The sequence below is a fragment of the Triturus cristatus genome, chromosome 5_1, assembly GCF_964204655.1.
Source record: "Triturus cristatus chromosome 5_1, aTriCri1.1, whole genome shotgun sequence".
In the NCBI taxonomy this organism is placed as follows: Eukaryota; Metazoa; Chordata; class Amphibia; order Caudata; family Salamandridae; genus Triturus; species Triturus cristatus.
Window position 1 is genome coordinate 399,626,166 of NC_140587.1, and position 21,239 is coordinate 399,647,404.

General features: G+C 43.9%; 1 protein-coding gene across 1 annotated transcript in view; it reads left to right on the plus strand.

The window, feature by feature from the left end:
• Positions 1-21,239, plus strand: part of SLC25A32 (solute carrier family 25 member 32) — a 242,507-nt gene that overhangs the window by 116,633 nt on the left and 104,635 nt on the right. The window contains exon 6 of the mRNA XM_085605123.1: positions 7,096-7,209. Within this exon, the coding sequence (XP_085461249.1) occupies positions 7,096-7,209 (114 nt within the window). The remainder of the gene's footprint in view (positions 1-7,095; positions 7,210-21,239) is intronic.

A 21,239-nucleotide genomic window follows, 5' to 3' on the forward strand; every position in this document is an offset into this window, starting at 1 on the left:
CATTACAGGCTGTCAGTTTTGGCCATGTTGTTCTTCATGGGGGGGTCACTAAGCGCCAATTATGGTTTTCACAGGATCCTCAATTTATCATCAAGAAGGCACAATTCTTGTAACTACACACGTCCTCTGACATCCGTTTATGCTCTGAAAATAATCAATTGTATAATTCCTGATAAATTGCATGTTTACGACAGGAAAGTGTACTGTAGAGACAGTTTTCTGGCCTGTATACTTAATGTGATCACAGCCAAATCAAACTACAGCTGTCAGAAACACCAGACTTCTCGACATTTCAAATAAAAGGCACTTTCAGTTGTATCATTATCCCAGGGCTGTAGAACTGCACATGGTTGCCATTTGGGCATGTCAGACCCACACAGGAATCACGCTCATACACATTGAGAACCAGACCTCCCAAAACCTCCAGCTGGTTGGCCTTGCTCCACTCTCCACTTCAAACCAGCAAGTTGCCTACTCTCTGATTCGCCCATAACCACAAACAGCAGGCCAGAGCAAAGATTGGGCGCGCAAGACCCTATAAATAAAAGGTGGATTGGCAAATTGAGGTGTTTCATTACAAAGAAGGAAGGATGAGGAACAATACGTGTAGGCATATCGAGACAAGAGGAAAGAAAAAGCAAATCTTCAACATCGCACCAATTTTTTACGGAAAAAGGAGGAGCACATACATTATTAAGATGAGGAAAGTGCCCTAGTCAAATTATATACCTGAAGATTGATATTTATGTTACTAAGGGACTGCAGACCAAGAGGATATCAACTCATTGACACTGAGTTACAGTATTTTAATTAGTTTGTGGTTTGCAGTGAAGATTAGTAATCAAGAGCAGTGTCTATGGCATAGCCTTGGAATATACAGAGCCGTTTTAAAACCAACAAATCCAAATATTGGAAATACTCCCATACTTGCGACAGTGGTGCCACTTTATTACTGACATTAGGAACCCAAATCTTATGTTTTCTCTTTTGTTTTATCTTCTATCCTTTATATGCACAGTTTGAACTGTGATATATATCTGGCTACCTCATGTTTTTTTCCTTCAGCACTGGCCATCGTCAAAAACCAGTTATAAAAAATATTGCATTTGACTGATTTGGTTGCATCTCTTATGGGAGTGAGGAGCTAGTCGGAGCCAGGGCTGACATGCTTCCTGGCGCAGACTGATCTTTTGAGAGCTGTAACAAATAAAACCCAATGATGTGTTGAGGAGTCGCTCTGACCTGCACCTGCAGAGCGCTCTGAGGAACTGGTCTGAGGGAGACAGAGAGTGGTAAAAGTGGTGTAGCACATATGGTGAAGGGGTGGAATGAATGTGCAGCAATGGCATCTGACTGGAGTAAATTCTCCAGTCAATACAATACAATAAAGATTACTGAGTAACCCAGCCAAGAAAAATAAACTTGTAACAAAAGAGTCTGCCATCTTTGACCAGACTCCTTCTAACCTTAACTAACAGTGAAATAAATGCACGTTGTAGGTATTTCACTAATAGAGGATGTAGAAGCTTCACAACATTGTAAAAATGTGTTCGAGGCATATGAGCTGCAGATTATACACTGTGCATAGATCGCCATCTGGTGTTGGGCCCGGATGTTTGCAGTTTGTTTTTCTTCTTGGACAGTGTTTGGAAGTCACGAGTTCGGTGACTCCTCCTTCGGTCCGTACTGCGCATGGGCTTCGGCTCCATCCTCAGATTGTTTTTTTCCGCCATCGGGCTCGGATGTAATACTTCGTGCTCCGGCTTCGAACCTTTCCAGTTCGACCTTCGACGAAAAATCCTCGTCCATCGAGATTCTTCAGACAAAACCATCTTCTTTATCTCTTTCTTCAGCACTTCTTCGATTCCAGGCATCGGCGGCGGCCTTCGGGCCTATCTCGACTCCGGTCTCGGCCGATGGAAAGGACTCCCTTTAAGAAGTGCCCTAAATGTGGGTCTAAATTTCTCCACACCGATTTACATCAGGTGTGCAACCTCTGCCTCTCTCCCGAACACGAGGCCCGAGACTGCCCCGCTTGCAAGTCTTTTCGATCGAAAAAGACTATTCGGTATCGAAGAGCTAGACGCACCATGGCGCACTCCTCGACCTCGGCTCCACCTGACATCTTCGGAGAAGACATTGAAGCTTCGGGACAGCAGCACACCGAACAGGAAGACGACCTCGTCAGCGCTTCCGAGGCCGACGTGGAGGAGATCACACCGGCGCAAAGGGTCGTGAGTACTCTACCCCCTCCCACTCCCGCGCCCACACCGAAAGAGACTCCGGCTACACCTTCGCCTCCGGGCCTAGGCAAAACCAAACATACCGCTTCCATCACCCCACCTTCGGGCCCGGTGAAGAAGCATCATAAGTCTCCCGGTGGCTCGGGCTCAAGCCAGCCTACTAGCGGTGCCGAAAAACACCAAGCTCCGTTCCGAAGCCATCGGTGTCGAAACCTGGCCTCTCGGTGCCGACCAAACATAAACCCCTCGGCGCCGAAACTCCCGTGCCGAAACCTGCCTCGGCACCGAACAAAAAATCGGAGGCCCCGAAAAAGCATGGCACAGATAAACCAAAGAAGCCGTCGGCCCCGAAAACATCGGCGCCTACAGATCAATCGGTGCTGGAGGAACTATTCACGCCAGATCCTCTACAAAAGACTTTAACAAAGGATCCAAAGACTGGACATTTGACTTTGTCTTCAAAGAAAAGACATTTAGACAAACCAGCTCCTCCTCCACCGCCAAAACGAAAGGACTCTGCCACATCCCCTTTCAGAGTACCTTCCCCACCACCTCCACCTCCTCCACCCTCTCCATCTCCGCCCCCTCCACCTTCTCCACCCTTGCCTCATCGCTCTCCAACCCCGTCTCCAGACCCTGATGACCAAGGGGATCCATACTATGATCCAACAGATGCCCCACAAGACCCCACCCCTCCGGGAACACCAGACCCATGGGAGGATTATCATAATCCAGATGTCCCAGATGTACCTCAGGATGATCTTTATCCATCCAGGCCATCTCCACCAGAGGACTCCTTGGGGTTCCACCACTTGTTACAACGGGCGGCACATTATCATGGGGTGGAGTTACACACTGATCCAGTTGAGGAAGACTTCCTACTTGATACCTTTGACATCGCAGATAAATCTACTGCCATACTACCCATGCTTTAAGGGGTGATTAAACATGCGGCAGAGGTTTTCAAAGACCCAGTCAGGGCTAGGGTCTTAAACCCCAGAATAGAGAAAAAATATAAGGCCGCCCCCACAGATCCGGCCTATATTAAAGGACCTGCACCCTTAGACTCATTAGTGGTATCCACAGCTAGGAAGCGGTCCAATTCTCAGTCATCGGGTGAAGCTCCACCACCCGATAAGGAGTCCAAGCTCCTAGACGCGTCAGGCAAACGCACTGCCTCGCAAGCTGCCAATATGTGGCATATCGCCAACACGCAAGCGCTGTTGGCAAGGTACGACAGAGCGCACTATGATGAGCTGGAGACTATCATGCAACATCTCCCAGAAAAATATAAAAATAGGGCTCATGAACTAATACAAGAGGGAAAGACCATTACCAACACCTCTATTAAATGTGCACTTGACGCAGCAGACACAGCTTCCAGGGCTATAAACACCAGTGTTCTGCTTCGCCGCCACGCCTGGCTCAGAATCTCAGCTTTTAAGCCAGAGGTACAAGCATCTATACTAAACCACCCTTTTGACCAGCAACACTTATTTGGCCCAAAAGTAGACAAAGCCCTGGAAAAAATGAAAAAAGATACAGATACGGCGTAGTCTATGGGAGCATTACAGTCCCACCCTCCTAGACGCCATTTTCGCCGCTCCTCCTTTCCAGGCACTGGCAGGGGCTACTCTGCCGATAACGCCTCCACATCCTACAAGTCCCCTCCTCAGACTACCTTCGCAAAGGGCTATCAAAGAGGTGGATATAGAGGAAACAATAATAAGGGCAGGGGCAAAACCAACACCGCCCGTTCTGCCACACCGCCCACACAATGACTTTCCCCCGCTCCCCCCAGACCATTCCACTCCAGTCGGGGGCAGACTACACAACTTCTTTCAAACCTGGGAGACCATAACATCAGACAAATGGGTGACCCAAATTATTCGGTCAGGGTACTGTCTCGAATTAACATCCACCCCCCCAAATATTCCACCCAGGCACCGTACAATGTCGCAAGAACACACCACATTGCTCAAACAAGCGGTAATCTCCCTCCTGCAAAAACAGGCTATAGAGCAGGTCCCCATCAATCAACAAAATTTAGGGGTCTACTCTCTGTACTTTCTGATACCAAAAAGAGACGAGACTCTACGACCCATTCTAGACCTCCGGCCTCTCAATACATACATACATTCAGACCATTTTCACATGGTAACTCTCCAACAAGTTCTCCCACTCCTCTGCCAGAACGATCTTCTCACCACACTGGACTTGAAAGACGCATACTTTCATATTCCAATACACCCTTCTCACAGAAAGTACCTCAGATTTGTAGTGGACGGCCAACATTATCAGTTCAAGGTTCTCCCCTTCGGGGTCACAACCGCACCAAGAGTGTTCACCAAATGCCTAGCAGTAGTGGCGGCACACCTCAGAAGACAACACATTAACGTCTTCCCTTACTTGGACGACTGGCTAATAAAAGCCATGTCCTACAACCAATGTGTGCAACATACAAACACTACCATCCAACTACTTCACCAGCTAGGTTTCACGGTGAACCACCAAAAGTCCCAGCTGATACCGTCTCACACAAAGCAATACCTCGGTGCCACTATAGACACCTCAAAAGCTATAGCCTATCCCAATCCAGCCAGAATCGCAAGCATACAAGCCTTGCGTCAAAGATTCATTCCTTGGCACTCTCTCCCAGCAAGAGTGTTCATGAAGCTAATAGGGATGATGGCATCTTGCATTTTCATAGTGCCTCATGCAAGACTCCACATGCGTCCACTCCAAGAGTGCCTAGCACGCCAGTGGAACCAGGCCCAGGGGCAACTGACGGATCTGGTGTTGGTGGACCCATTCTTTATTTATTTATTTATTTATTTTATGCAATTTTTAAAGCGCGCAACTACCCGTAAGGGTGTCTCGGCGCTATCGATTACAGAACACACTTCTTGCGATGAGGAGGGAATTAGGCAGAGAACAGCCATGTTTTAAGGCTCTTTCTGAACTTGAGCAGCGTAGGGGCCATTTTGATGTGGAGTGGTAGTGTATTCCACAGCTTGGCAGTAGCGGTAGTAAAACATTTATCTCCCCAGCAGGCCTTTCTTGTCCGTGGGACTTTCAACAAGTAGGCTGAGGACGATCGTAAGGTCCGGGGTTGTTCCGCTGGGCAGAGGGCTTTTTTTAGGAACTGTGGTCCGGGGTTGTTCAGAGTTTTGTAGGCTATACACAAAGCCTTAAATTTAATTCGGCTCCTAATAGGGAGCCAGTGTAGCTCTTTGATGTAAGGAGACGTGGAGGTGAATTTAGGGATGTGTAGTAGGGTTCTGGCCGCGGCGTTTTGCACCGTCTGGAGTTTATTGAGTACCCTTTCCTGAGCGTTCAGAAAAAGGGAGTTACAATAATCTGTTCTTGAGAACACTAAGGTGCTGATAAGTGTTTTGGCCGCGGACTGTGGTAAGTAAGGAAGTAGTTTTTTTATTATTTTTAGGGTATAAAAGGCAGCTGATACCACAGCGTTGGCGTGATGGAGGAAAGTCAACTTATTGTCAAAAATGACTCCCAAATTGCGGACCTTGACTACCGGTTGGGGGGGGGGACCCAGCTGAGTTGGCCACCACTGCGGGGACCATGCCGGCTGCAAGCTCCCGAATGTCATCACCTCAGTTTTGTCAGAGTTTAATTTGAGGCAATTTGATGTCAAAGAAGAAAAACAAACTGCAAACATCCGGGCCCAACACCAGATGGCGATCTATGCACAGTGTATAGATCTGCAGCTCTACATGCCAAGAACAGATGCATACTGGTAAGTAGCATATTCCTTCCTACCACAAGAGGATGATGGAAATATGAAAGCCCACCTAGAGACTAAAATGGACAGTATTACAGCAGCACTGGTGCAAGAGGGAGTTGAGCGTCCTCCCTTGCGCCCCCGCCTTTCCCCTTCCCTGGTCATCTCTTGAGAATCAATATCTCTATCTGGAGCCAAAGTGAAAAAAAGTTACAGACAAGGATCTGGGGCCGTATTACACATATTGTGCACTCCCCCAGTGCACCTTTAACGGGTGTGCCCTGGGTGTAGAGCAGAACAGTGCGCCTTATTACAACGAATACGCTGTTCGCAGTGCAGACATAAACCCTGCCCTGGGTAAAGCACATTTGTGTAAGGTGGACCGGCTGTTTAAAGCTGCATGTCCGCCTTTCAGCTGAGGTGGAGACCAGTGCAATTGATGCCCTGTTGACCCTTAACCCTAGACATGCCCTTCCAGGTGGGTGCATTAAGTGAATGGTTCTGCCTGCTGGGAGATGCCTGGGGTCCCCCAGGCACTCCTGCACTAGAAATGCTGCATTTGTTGTAATCAAGTGGACTGTCCAGGTCTTTGCACAGACCGTGACAGTGCACCCTATATCTAATACTGCCCCAGGATTTTTATTGATCAAGGGCAGCCCACCACAATGAAGCTAAACAAAATATATACACGCTTTTCTGTTGTGGATGGAGCTACGTTTTTTTGCATTTCGCTTCCCACCCTGTCACTCTTTTTGAAAGACATTCATTTAAGAAGTTGGTATTTTATCAATTATTATTCCTATAAATAAAAAAATATAATAAAATTATACTGTGCAATGTGGGAAGGAATACTCCTGCAGGGATAGGGATTTGCTTACAAATGTCACAATATATTTCCCTGTTTTTGTGAAGTGTTACTAGTGAAGTTACTTATAACGAATGAAAACTAAATCTCGGTTCACCTTTAAAAGTAAACAAATAAATCGATCTTTTTTAAGCTTACATTGAAATATTATTCAATTGACTCATAACAACGTTAATATTGTGTGTTTTTTCATTTATTGTTTTATTAGATTTACATCCTAACAGAAGATATTTTTTTTTCAGGGGTTTGTTCCTGGCTTGTTTGGGACCTCACATGGCGCGTTACAGTTCATGGCGTATGAAGAGCTGAAAGTCAAGTACAACAAGTACAGAAAAGAGCTCCCAGAGGCAAAACTGGTGAGAAGTTCTCTGAATGCTGATTGTCCTCTCAGTAGCTGCCCAGCCACCTACATGGTACTCAAAGAATAGTATTGCATGTCCAACGTAGCGTTATATAGCTTTCTTTTAAAATGAAGGGTCAGTCGGTTTTTAAATTGCAGAATAGTTGTGAAGGTGGTCAGCTTAACCAGGTAGGAATAACTGGAAAACTGTAGCAGATACTCCTATTTAAAGAGGACTTACGTTTTACCTTTCCCAGTGAGACAGAAAGCAAGTGAAAGCAGTTACTAATTAAAAGTGCATACGTTTGCATGAGCAGAAGCAGGTGAGCTTTGAGGTGGTTTACAAAATCTATTGTGGAAACCACTGCTCCTCTCAAGTGATGAATATTGGCTTCTACAACAAATGGTTGTCTCTAGAATATTCAGGTTGCCTTGCATGTAGTTTATATTCAAGAGCCTGCTCAAACATTGTCTGCTGTAGTGGTTATTAAACCACAAATGAACAAGAAATATCTCTCCAGTTGAAATGTTTCCACTTATTGGACGTGTTCATATCATGGTTCTCCTTGCCTGCAGGGATGTTAACAAGACTGCTTGGTGGCCTGAAAACATGTATTTGACAGAACTATTGGTGGCTGGTGGGAGCACACACCTCTGGAGACCAAACCTCTAGCCTCCTGTTCTGGGTGTATTTCGTAAGCCTGTGAATTGTTAATAACTTGGAATTGTCATCAAACAAAAAGGTGTGGGACTATATATATATATATATATATATATATAGTCCCACACCTTTTTGTTTGATGACAATACCAAGTTATTAACAATTCACAGGCTTACGATATATATATATATATATCCATATCCCACTGGCGGTCGCCAGTAGTTAGTTATAGTTAGGACCTATATTCCATAGGAAATCCGCAACATTCTTTTCCCAATAAGTCTGGCGCCGGTTGGCGAATCTTTTGGCCAGCTCCGATCCGCTCCTATCCTGAAAGTTTCGTGGTGATTCGTCAAGCGGGGGCCGTGAAAAAAAGGGGGTCCCAAAACGCGTTTTCCCCATGTAATTTCCCATAGGACCTGTTGACGCAGCTACAACCCGAACTTCTGAACGGAATTACACCAAATTTGGCAAAGAGGTAGTCCTCAGTTCAGACTCGTGCCTTTTGCATAAATGGTGTAAATCCGTTCAGTTGTTCCTGAGAAAATTAGACTAAAAAAGATAGATATATCTATGGCCTCGGAGGATCCGCGCACCCTCCCCGCACCCTAAGCGTACCCTCTGTGAACCAAGCGTGCACCCTCCTGATCACGCGCTGAATGCTAATTGGCTGTCAAGTGTCTGTCTACATTCAAAACCAGGAACTGTTGGCAGCCATTTTGTGCCTCGGTAGAAGCGAGGCTGATTAAGTAAGAGAAATAAGTGTGTGAAAGATGTAAAGGGGGCAGGGTAGAAATACTCTGACCCTCTAGTGTTGCTTAGGGGGTCCCAGAAGGACCCCCTGGGGCCCCCTTTAAAAAAAAAAAAAAAACGGCAAATGCGCGAAGGGTGCGCGGATCCGGTCGGAAAAAAAAAAGCCCTGAAGCGCAGACTTCCGCGCTTTGTTAATAATTAGCCCCCGGGTGGGCCAAATCCCGGGGGCAAAATCTTTACAAATTAATGGGGGAGGGGGGGCTGCATGGCCCCCCTCCTGGAGCCCTCGAGGGCCCTGGGGCCGCCACCCCCAGGACACTGTTGTTTGCTCTGAGAGGGCAGGAGTCTCCCGCCCTCCCATAGCAAACTTCGTTAGGATTTTGAAAGAGAGAGCAGGGAAACCTGCTCTCTCTTTCAAAATCCTAACGATATTGCTTTTCCACACGGGGAGCTGCATGTCAGCAGCTCCCCATGTGGAAAAGCAATGCCGGATCCCGAAGGATGCGGGGAGCTGGCTGGGACCGTGGGGGCGTTGGGGCTCCCCCCACTGTCCCCAACATTTTTTTTATAAGCCCCGGGGGATGGGGTCTCCGGGGATAATAAAAATTAGTGATAGGGGCTATTTTTTTTTTACTGTAAAATTAGGATTCGCGCATCCTAACGCGGGGTGCACGGTTTCTCTCGTGTTGGGTGCGCGGTTCCTAGCACATTGGGTGTGCGACTCCAAGGAAAAAAAAATACGCACATGACGTTTTGCAGAAGCGCACGAGCGTCGCGTAACGTGCTTTGTACGTGTCGCATATGGGCTTGGAGTCGCGTACCAGTCGCATAGCAATCGCGTACGAAAATACATACCCAACGCATACCGTACGCGGATCCTACACTACAATCGTAAAATGGCGACTGTGTTCCGCACAGGGATCGAGAAAGGTGCGCATAGGGTGCGCGAATTACAAATAAATAGTAAAAAAAAAAATAACAAAGTATTAAAAATATAGTTTAAAATATATAAAAAATAGTTTTTAAAAATTTACACTTTTATAAAAAAAATCATTAAACAAATTTTTTTTTTTAATTTTTAAAAGAATTAATTAAAGTTTAAAAAATTGTGAAAAAACAATATAAAAAACATAATTAAAGGAATTGACACACTGAAATATAAAGATTTAGAAATCCTATGAAAATCATTAAACATCATAGCTTTAGAGATAAGTTATAGGTAGGAATTAGCATTTAAAAAACCTTTGGAATTCACTTAAAAAACCATAGGTTTCATGCACGTTATAGTTAGGAATTAGCATTTAAAAAACCTTAGAAATTCACTGAAAAAACCATAGGTTTCAGGGGCGTTATAGTTAGCTGGACATTTCCCTCGTACAAAACCCTAGAAATTCCCCCGTTATAGTTAGTTCAGCTAACGATAACTCCGCCCCCCGCAATGCACTGCTGATGACGTCACATATTACATCACTCATGACCTGGTCAGTGACATCACTGATGACATCTCAAATGACATCACTGATGACATCTCAAATGACATCACTGATGACATCATCCAGTGAATTTTCTGAAAATTAAATATGTTTTATATATGTATATCTCAAGGTCGATGGAAGAATAAATGGGAATATAAGTGTTTTTTTCAGTGAATTTCTAAGGCTTTTTAAATGCTAATTCCTAACTATAACGTGCATGAAACCTATGGTTTTTTCAGTGAATATAGATATACTTGAAGATGAAGGATCACAAGAAAACAACAGCCAGCCAGGGCAAAAATCTGGATCCCAAAGGATACAATGAGTCACAAAGAAATAAAATATCCAAGAAAGAAGTGACTCAAACAGATAGATTCACCAAAGAACAAAAATATATTTCCACTACAACGTTTCAGCTTCCGCTTTCCTCAGGTAGTACAAAATGGTTTGCTCTGTGGCTGCACAGATGACAGCTGAATTTTCCAAAAGCATGATGAGTGAAGATTCCATTTGGAATCTGGAATCAATGCAGTCCTGAGAGCTCTTGAGATATGCAGTAATCAGGTTGTGTTGTCAGTAATGTTCAGTCCATCTGGATGCAGTGATTTTAAACGGTACATCCAGAAGTTTTCCCTGGAGTCCAGTAGTTCTTCCTTTGAAACATGTTCCACGGGGAAAATCTTCAAATCTGATAGTGAATGATCCACAAGGTTGAAATGATTGGCTACAGGCTGGTCAATTTTCTTATTAATTATTGCAGATTTGTGGTTCCTGAATCGTGTACGGAGGTCATTCACTGTTTGGCCTAAATATTGTTTTTTACAGCTTTGCCGTTGGCACTGAATCACATAAATAATGCATGTTGAGCGACATGTAAGATGCTGCCTTATTGCATAGGTCCTTCTCGTAACAGAACTAGTTACAGATGATGTTTGTAAAAGATATTCACACGTGATGCACCTTTTAGAGTCACAGCAATGAACCCCTGCATTTGTTACAGCTTGCTAGAGTTCAGCTCTCACGATAAGAGATCGTAAATTTGGAGCTCTGCGGTAAGCAATGACTGGTGGTTTTGGAAAAACCTTTTGCAATTTTTCACAAGTGGAAAGTAAGGGAAATGTTTTTTGCATTATATTTCTGTAGTTAGGAGCTGATGGATGATCGTCAACTACAAATGGAGTTCTGTCACTTTTGTTTCTGCCATTGGTATTCCAAATAAGTGCTTCTCTGGGTAACTGGAAAGACTTGTCAATTTGTTGCTGTATGATATGCAGAGGATAGCCTCGCCTTTTAAATAATGTAGCAAGCTCCTGTAGATGGTCTTTACAGGTTTCCTCATTGCTGCAGATGCGTCTTATTCTGTATGCTTGGCTGTAGATGATGCTCAGTTTACTGTGGTGTGGGTGACATGAAGTCCAGTTTAGATACAAATGAGCATCTGTAGGCTTGTGGTAGAGATCAGTTGTAATTTTGTGTTCATGAGTGGTGAGTAGCACATCTAGAAAAGGGAGATGAGGCTTCTATTTAGTATTGCTGCTGGTAAATTTGATGGTAGGATGGATATTGTTGATATAAGCTGTAAATTGTTCCAATGTTCTACTTCCTGAATTCCATATTATAAATAGGTCATCAATGTATCGTAGCCATACCAGTGGTTTGATGCTAGAAGTAGCAAGTATACAGTTATCTAGTTTGCCCATGAAGATATTTGCATAGGATGGAGGCATCCGAGTGCCCATGGAAGTCCCTTGTATCTGCAGATAGTGTTTACCATTGAATGTAAAATTGTTGGATTTAAGGATAACTCTTGCAAAGTTGGTAAGCACATTTGTTGATGCCTTTTTCCCAGTTCTTTTATTAAGAGCTTCAGATAATGCCATAGGTCCATCCTCATGTGGTATATTGGTGTATAATGATGTAACATCAAATGTAGCCAGAAGAATATCATCATCAAATATGTAGGTTAAGTTTAATTTTTCAATAATCTGAAGGAAGTGACTGGTATCTTTAACAAATGATGGAAGTTCCTGTACAATGGGCTGGAGGTGCAGGTCGACAAATAAAAGGAGTCTCTCAGTGGCTGTGTCATTGCCAGAGATGACGGGACGGCCAGGATTGTTAATTTTGTGAATTTTGGGAAGCATCTAAAACCTCCCAGGTCTTTGTTTGGGATGAACAAGTATATCTGCTGTTGTTTCATCAATGAGGTTTAAGCTCCTGTATCTTACAACCATGTTCTTAATTTCTATGTTCAAGTCTTCTGTGGGATCAGTTTCTAAAGATTTGTAAGTGTTGGTATACATTAGTTGTCTCATTCCTTCCTCAATATAATCACTTACTTTCATGGCAACCACTGCACCACCTTTGTCTGCCGGTTATATAATGACATCCATTCTCTCTTGAAGGAGGTGGAGAGCTTTTCTTTCTTCTCGGGTGATGTTATCAAAAATCCTTTTAGGTGTTGATTCCTTGATGAGTTTCTTGATGAATAAAATGTATGTATCAAGGACAGGATTTCTACCACATTGAGGAGTCCATGATTCGGGATGGCGTAACTTCTTAAATGGATCTGGAAGGTAGCTTGGCAGATCAACATTAGAATTTTTGTAAAAGTATTCTGCAAATCTGCATCTCCTCTCGAAGGTTTTTAGGTCTCTCGTCGTGTTGGCAGTATTATGGTCCTTCGGTACAGGACCGAACTAGAGGCCTTTGCTCAAGAGGTTCAATTTGCCTGGTGATAGGAGCCCTCCAGTCAAGTCAATAACTGGGTCGGATGTCTGGAAGGGTTGTAGCTGACTGATGCTATGCAGCCTTATTTGTCTTATAAATCTACTATTCTTTTTATGCTGTTTACTCACAGGGATTTCACTGACAAGAAAATCTCCAAAAACAGAATGATTTATGAAGTGGTGAGTTGGAAGAGGAGGTATATGAAATCTCAACATATCTCTTTTTAGTTTTGCAGATTTAATTTCAATAGCGATTCTGGCATTCATCTTTTTTACTATTGCAATCCTCTGTAGTATGTGTGCCACTTCAAAGTCACTTTTTGTGTTCTTCAAAAGTTCCAGTTCTTTTTGTAGCTTGGCTTTAAGCATCTGCATTTTATGCAGTAAAATATTCCATGTAGCAGGCCATTCACAACTAGTTAGTTTAAAAGGTGGCTTAGACTTAACCTTCAACCCCGTAGGATAGATGCTAAGTTTTTTATAGATTTGTAAATGTGCTATTGTAAATTGGCACTTAATGATTTTCGCCTGGATGAACAGCGCATATCTAGGATGTAGATTTGTTCTTGACTTGGTGGTTGCTTCTGGCTTGAGTATCGGATCCAGGAAGGATACAGGTTTGTAATCCCAAAAACAGTATACTTGAAGATGAAGGATCACAAGAAAACAACAGCCAGCCAGGGAAAAAGTCTGGGTCACAAAGAAATAAAATATCCAAGAAAGAAGTGACTCAAACAGATAGATTCACCAAAGAACAAAAATATATTTCCACTACAACGTTTCAGCTTCTGCCTTCCTCAGGTAATACAAGATGGTTAATGAACATTAACATTTACTGAACATTACTGACAACACAACCTGATTACTGCATATCTCAAGAGCTCTCACGACTGCATTGATTCCACATTCCAAATGGAATCTTCACTCATGATTAGGCTGTCCGGAATTCGGTTTAAACCGACTCTGAACGACAGTACCCCACAGGATGAAAATCAGCTGACCCGGTTTAAACCGAGTGTCACAGATTTTCATAGTTGACGGGTGAGGGGAGCTGTTGTGGTCTGCCGTCTGCCTGACTGCGGCCTCACCCGAGTACTTCACAGGTCTTTAAAAAGACCATTTACATACTGTGGCTTTGTTCTTCGGGATTTGCCCACGGAGAGGCATCCATCACTGACAGGGGCTGAGGCCCTCTCTCCGCGCGGAGCTGATGGATGAGGCCGCCGTGCCGAGGAGGCCTCGTGTGGCAACCAGGGGCTTTCCTCCAGCGAGGCGGCGAGCACCGAACACGGCCCGGCCAACACACAAACAAATTCATAACACCGCCACTTTAAGGAGAGCCGTCAATCATGCATTCCATGGCCGCTGGCATTTTTATTTCTTTGCCTACTCTTTTTTTAGTTATTTAAGAAATACGTTTAAGTCGCCCGCAGACCGTAGCAGGGGGCCCGGGCTAGCTAGAAGTGAACTATTGTCATCCACAGACGTACGTAGCTCTAGTCGCGGTGGTAACTCGACGGGAAGACCTCAGGCTGGACAGAGACCCACACAGCTGGACTCGCTGGCTGCAAAATAGGCGGGAGAGAGGAGAGATTGTTTACACTTTCTGCCTCCTGCAGCCCCTACCCATGACCCACCGGGCAAACATTGATACCACCAGGGCGAGAGTTGCTGAATCTGCAATAGCCACAACCTGTCGCATTTCTCACCTCTGAATGTGGAAAAACTTGGAAATGCCTTGTGTTTTATTCAGTTTTGAGCTTCATAAATTCAAAATGTGTGGTGTTTCTACACACGATTTGCGTCAGGTTGTAGGTGGTGAAAGTCTCGAGGGCACAGTACATCTGTGGGTACCACACTAGTCATAATCCTGAATCAGGCACAAGCAGGACCTGGCGCCCAAAATAAGAGCATCTTGTTACTTTTCTTTGTTATATGATTGAAACAGCTCACCTGCTCCCATCCCAGACCTTAGCAGGTATGACAACGAGGGGTGCACATTAACTTCTTCAGACAGACTGACAGAGGAGCAAGTGAAGGGGACTAGATGTAGCACTGTCTAATGCGACAGGAAGTCCTGAACGCCCATATTTCTCACAACCGGAAGTGCTCTGGTGTCGCACCCCTTGTCCATCTATGTGTCTGCCTTAGCTGGACACGTGATACAAACGTTTGATACATGGAATTATAACTCTAAAGCAAGACATTTGGCTTTTGAATACCTGTGGGAGGTGGTCGCTAGCTTTGACCTACAAGTGGAGTTGGTTCGATTTTGAATTTATTTACAACCTGACTCAATCAACCCCCCACACACAAAGTTCACTCTCCTTGGAATGCATGCAGCAACCTAGCTAATGTGGTTGTTTTTATTTCTGGAAAACCGGTGTACACATAGAGAAATGGGGAAAGGTGTTTTCCCTTGTGAAACAAAAAACTTTGAAAACTGAAATACAATCATAACAATTGAAGATTAGTTTAGATGGGCGTAAAATACTACTACACTAAAAAGAAAATACTTTTTATTGACAGTAAATATTTGTGAATATTTAGCAATTAATAGTTAGGGACAGTAGTGAAACCGGTTCAGAAAAGAACTTGTAAAAGACCCGCATTGTCATGAAATATACAGCCATATTCTCTTGTAGATACTTTTCCACCAGAAACTTAGAAACTTTTCCTCTGACTAAAAGGCAAATTGCAGGACATCTGCGGGAACTAACCGATTTATACTACATATCCGCCACTAGGTGTCAGTGCAGCCATGGCAGTCTTTCGCCTTGTCCCTTATGCACACATGAACGGCCATGAAAAACACTTATTTAAATCTATGCGCTATTTTGAGCAAGGTTTAGAACTAAAGCATCCCAATGCAACGCATTATGACATCTTTAAGTCATTGTAGGTCTGTTCACGACAAACACATCTATAATTTGTGTTATTGCCTGTTGTAATTTCCCTTGAGGATCTTGAAAGTGCAAAAGTTCCGTTTTAAAAGTGAGAATTCGTATTGGGGTCGTGCCGAGGCAGGATGTCATTGGGACTGGCACTCACAGTGAAAAGTTGTGCATTTTAGCAAAATTGTATTCCAAACTAGCATGCAAGTTTTGCCAGCACTTGTTTGCTATGTTTCGAAAAATAGTTGCTTTGGGTATTTGGTGCCAGAAACTAAGCATTTGCTGGTCTTTATCGATTTGCTGGCATGCTGTGTCCCCAGGGCTTTAAGTGGGATGAAAAAACTGGGGGGGGGGGGGGGGGGGGGAGAGGGGGGGTCTCTCAAAGGGACGTGGGCAATGTAATTATAGGGTGTTGCTTAAAGAACATAGGCTAAAAATCTGTGTTTAGCATAGTGTGCCACCTGACTTGTATTTTGCTGTTTCTGTCATTGCATCCATATATATATGATACAACAAGTAACATCATACCTACAACAAGTCAGGGCTATGGGCTTTGTCAATGGTTGTTAGTTGCATAACACAAATAAACAGCAACTGTGGCTTGTATATTATATGAAGAACCTTCCACTTAAAGCTCTGGTGACCCCACGACAATGTTGCTGCTCCTGAGTTTAAAAAAGAGAAGGGATGTGACGTTATGCCGTAACATCTACACTGTACGTACACTGTCTATATACCATGCATCAATGAAGAAAGCAAGCAATAATAAAAGCAAAGCGTTCCATAAACACCGGTAAAACACCGTTTCAGTTGTTTTTTATGGTGCGAAAATGAGTAACCACTGTAAAGCACTGTTTTTTTGAGGTTTTGAAATCACTGGAAAACACTGAAAAAACACCACCAGAATTCACCAAAAACAGAAACTGAAAACAGGAAAGCCTACTCATGATGCTTTTTGAAAATTCACCTGTCATCTGTGCAGCCACAGAGCAAACCATCTTGTACTACCTGAGGAAGGCGGAAGCTGAAACGTTGTAGTGGAAATATATGTTTGTTCTTTGGTGAATCTATCTGTTTGAGTCACTTCTTTCTTGGATATATATATATAGATATAGATAGATGTAGATATACATACCTCAGCAAAAGAACCTTTGCATAGAAGATACAGGTACAATTGATTATCAGTGTTGTGATGTGTGTCACATGCATAGAGTGAGTAACAAAAAACACAAAATAAGTTTAAAATCTGTGTGGGCTCGTCACAGTATATGTTCTGTGACACTAGAGAACTGTCACAGAAATTGCTCCTTTAGAGGCAAGGGACAGCCATATAATGGCATGAGTGTTAGCATTTAGACCTCTTAAAGAAATGTTCAATGTCTTCATCACAACTGATGCAGTAATGTTTTTAGGTGCAGCCGTCGTTATATTAAACTAAAAGAGAATGGAGGGCTATACATTTAGCCTTCCTTTCCCTCTCACTAGGAGACCCATGAGTGCTCCATAGATGGGCATTATGAGTTAATCCCTCCCTAAAGACAACAGGTACTTCCCCAGGTACCATGGAATTCGATTCTTTTGCTCTGTTCTCACAAACTCCTTGAGTTGAAAAAGCCTGGCATTTTCTTTGATTTTCAAGAGCTAACAGAGGTTCTTAGCCAGGATGGTTCATAGAGTCCATCCCCTGGCTAAAGTTCTTCCTACTCTGGACCCTTTGTTAGGCCTGGCACTTTTTGTTGTGCCTATTGCCCCTAGAATGGCTCTCCTAGAGAGTCCCCTTCTCTTTGCTTTCATCTCTTGAGTTATGCATAGTCAGAGATGAGGCTTCATGGTGTTTCCTTCCCTAAACATCCTTTTCATACTGCTCCAGAAACGCCAGACTTCTGCAATAGATTATGTGTGTCAACAGGTGATCCCATCAGCCTCCTTCGCACTTCTGTCCCCCCTCAGGACTAAGCCTGAGTGAAATTTTAGTTACGCCATAATAATCGTAATTTTGCATTACTCTTTTGACGCAAAATTACCGAAGATTGCGCCTATTCACATAATTCTGAGTAATTTGGCACAGAAACATACTTTAGGGGCACAGGAACAATGAACTTATTGAGTGGCTGCTGCTGCTGTTCGTGTTCCATTGCATTTAGTGTTATTTTCTTAGTGCAACAAGCATCTCCATGTCCATTTTGGAGGCAAGGGTGCATTTTGCGCCAAGAAAACGCCAATAAATGCTAGGTTATGCTCTTTGCGTAATCTGACATCATTTTGATGAAGTTTCACATAATTATGCTACCGCAAATTATGTGAGTAACACCCACCCCTACTCAGGACATGCCAAAAAGGAGCCAATGTAAGCACCACGTGCTGACGTCCATTCCTATTTTTCTGTGCCCTTCGATACGGATCCAAAGCTCCGGTCCTGCCACTTTATTTATTTGTTTGTTCATTTATTATTGTACTTTACCAAAGCTTTTTTTGAACTTCTATGAACTCTCTTGATAAGTGTTGATTAATCTCGCCCCCAAAAATGAAAGGCCTCAAATTGTGTGGCATGTGCCAGAAGCAGATGTCAGTTACAGATCTCCACAAAATCTGCCTATGTTGCCTCATCACCAAACATTACTCCAAGTACTGTGACAATGTTCCCTGATGCACCCCAAAGTCACCAGGTAGTGCAAACTTAGCATCACCAAGCACAAATAGCACAGGACAGTCCCTGTCTAGATCTTTCTTGTCAGGTAAGACTAAGTCGAGGAACAGGTACAAAAAGAAGCATATGAAAAGTAAGCAAGGCTTATTGACATCCAGACAGTCTCCATCTCAGGAAGGTCGCAGTCAGTGTTCCAGAAACCGACACCAGGTTTGCGTTCCTCTTCAGATGCAATTCTGAACCTGGAACGAATGTGTCCCACATTCCCTGGTCATTTTCCACAGCTAGTTCAGGCCTTCAACCAAGCCATGCTGCAGGTATTTAGACTGATTACAGCTCCCTCTGGTGCACCTTCTAGCCCTTGGACCCCACAGGGAATCCAGGCAAATTGCTGTTGGCAGGACTTTCTCTGGAGCTGACTGACCCCAAACAAAGTCATTCTGCTCCTTTTCCGCCACCAAGCTGTGTCCAAACTGAGTAGTTGGCTTTGCCAGTTATGGCTCTAGTGGCACTGGTTCAAAATCTGGGAGAGTCGATATGGACCATGCTGCTGACTTTGGAACTTGGGAACCAAGTTTGAAGCCCGTCATCAGCTCGAAATCCGGTGATTCTGGGCAAAAAAAAATATATTAACCCTGTGTAAAGTAATATGGTGCTCATGTAAAGTACCCTAATGCACTTGGGACAAGTTCGCTCTACACATAAAAAAACGGCAAAAAAAAGAAGAAGAAGTCTTGCCAGGATTCAGAGCCTTTGTCGACTAGGATTCAACCTATGTCATGCTTTACAATCACAAAGGTGCTACCAGTTGTTGAAAAAGAACCCCCTCCAGTTTGTCTAAACTGACAGGAATACTTAAAGAATCTGGAGATTATGTTTGGGTCTCACTATGATGCAATACAAGGTCTTCAACCTGCCCAATATGAGGACGATGAAGTGTGTAACTTGCTAACCCCTTATTATACTGACCTGGCTTTACTGATTTACAGAATACCACTGGCCGAGATACCTCTCCAAAATCTGTCCTTGTATCGTCTTTAGGACCTCCAACCAAAGAAGTTCCTATTTGACTGTTGTGGTTAGGAAGGTGGCAGAAGTGCTAGAGCTTCCTCTTCCCCACTGAGGAAACAAAGGCAGATCTTCTTTTGCACCCTGGACCTTCGACATTATAACTTATGTTATTTAGTGAGGCTTGATCCAATTATGTCAGCATGGTTAAAACCATTTCCTGATCCACTGATGAATCACCCCATTGCTAAGAGCCTTAAACTGGCTCTTGCTAAGCGCAGTGGACTGGCTCCTGGTGATCGTTGCTTTTTCACACTGCATCTCACTCCAGAGATCCTTGTGGTACAAGTCCCCACTTACAAATTGACAACTAACTTCTTTCTTGTGCCGTGTCTGGACAGGGAATCCAAGAGAATTAACACAACAAGCAGGAATGTTTTTTTTTTCTCCTTTTGGCTGTCTGACATTGCGTTCTTTAAATGCTGTCTGCCAGTTGGGTTGCAACAGTCACAACCTTAGGGACATGGCAATTGAAGTTCTTCCTGTTTTACCTGAAGACCTAGGTAATGCCTTTGCACAAACGGTCCTAGATGGAGAAGAAATAGATTTTATGTTCTGGCCTGGACAACTAAGACTCTGTAGCAAAGATTTCAGTGTCAAGAGCTGAAGCCCTGCATGGACATGCTCTATTGTATTTTCCAGAGATGTCTTGTTATGATTGATGGATATGCCTTCTGTCAGGGCCAGACATTTTTGGAGAAAGGTTTATACGACTCTGGGGAGTTCAGAAACAGCAGAGATATGGCTCACTCCTTAGAATTGTTATGCCCAGCCCACCAAGTACACTAGCAGAGCAGGCAGTTGCAAGGTTACTCCAAGTGCCTCGCCTTCTGTCACCAGAAGCCATTGCAGCCAGTCCAGCTACCTACACAGGCTTTGTGTGGTACTAGAGGAGGTGCCAATGAATAAGGGCAGCAGTAGCATCAATCTTCTTCCTCTTCATCTCAAGGCAGCATTACTGAACCACTTTTGTTTGCCGTCAAACTAACATCTGGGGTCAGTGCAGTAGGGGGCAACAGGCTTCTGGGGTCAGTGCAGTAGGGGCAGATAAGATATCAGCTACATCACTGGCAGTCGATGATGTCTGACCTATGGGTCTTCGAGATTGTTCAAGTTGGTTATGCCCTTCCCTTTCTAGATACCCCTCTTGACGTTTCACCCAGACATTGACAGACCACATCACTATCCTTTCCAAAGAAATCATTTAGGGGGCTATTGAGAATATACCCGAGACGGAGCAAGGAGTGATCTGTTAGTCATGTTACTCCCTGGTCCCCAAGAAGGATAGGGCTGGAAACTCAGATTTCTGAACTCCATCCCCAAGGAGAAGTTCAAGATGCTGATGCTGATTCTGGTGCAGGTTCTCTTGGTCTAGAACCATGAGGGTTAGATGGAGTACCTGGAACTGCAAGACGTGTGCTTTCATTTTACAGTAATGCAGACCCACAGGCAGTAACCCCACATTGTGGTGAGATCAGACCACTTCCAGTTTACTGTTCTATTTCAGCCTTACTTCGACCACTCTGGTCTTTATGAAGGCCATGCCAGTGGTCACAGCCGATCTTTGCAGGTCAGCTATACATGCCTTGACGACCGGCTGGTGAAGACAGATTTGCCTCAGTTAGTCTTACACCGCCTGCAGAAAATGATGTTTTTGTCTGTCGCGGGATTTTTTATCAACCAGTCCTAGTCTCATCTTCAGCCTTCACAGAGGCTGTCCTTTGTATATTGGACAGGGACATGGTCACCCTGAAAGCGTGTCTTGGACTTTCAAGCTATGATCCGAATGTTTCGGGCAAAAGCATCTGTTTCACCCTTG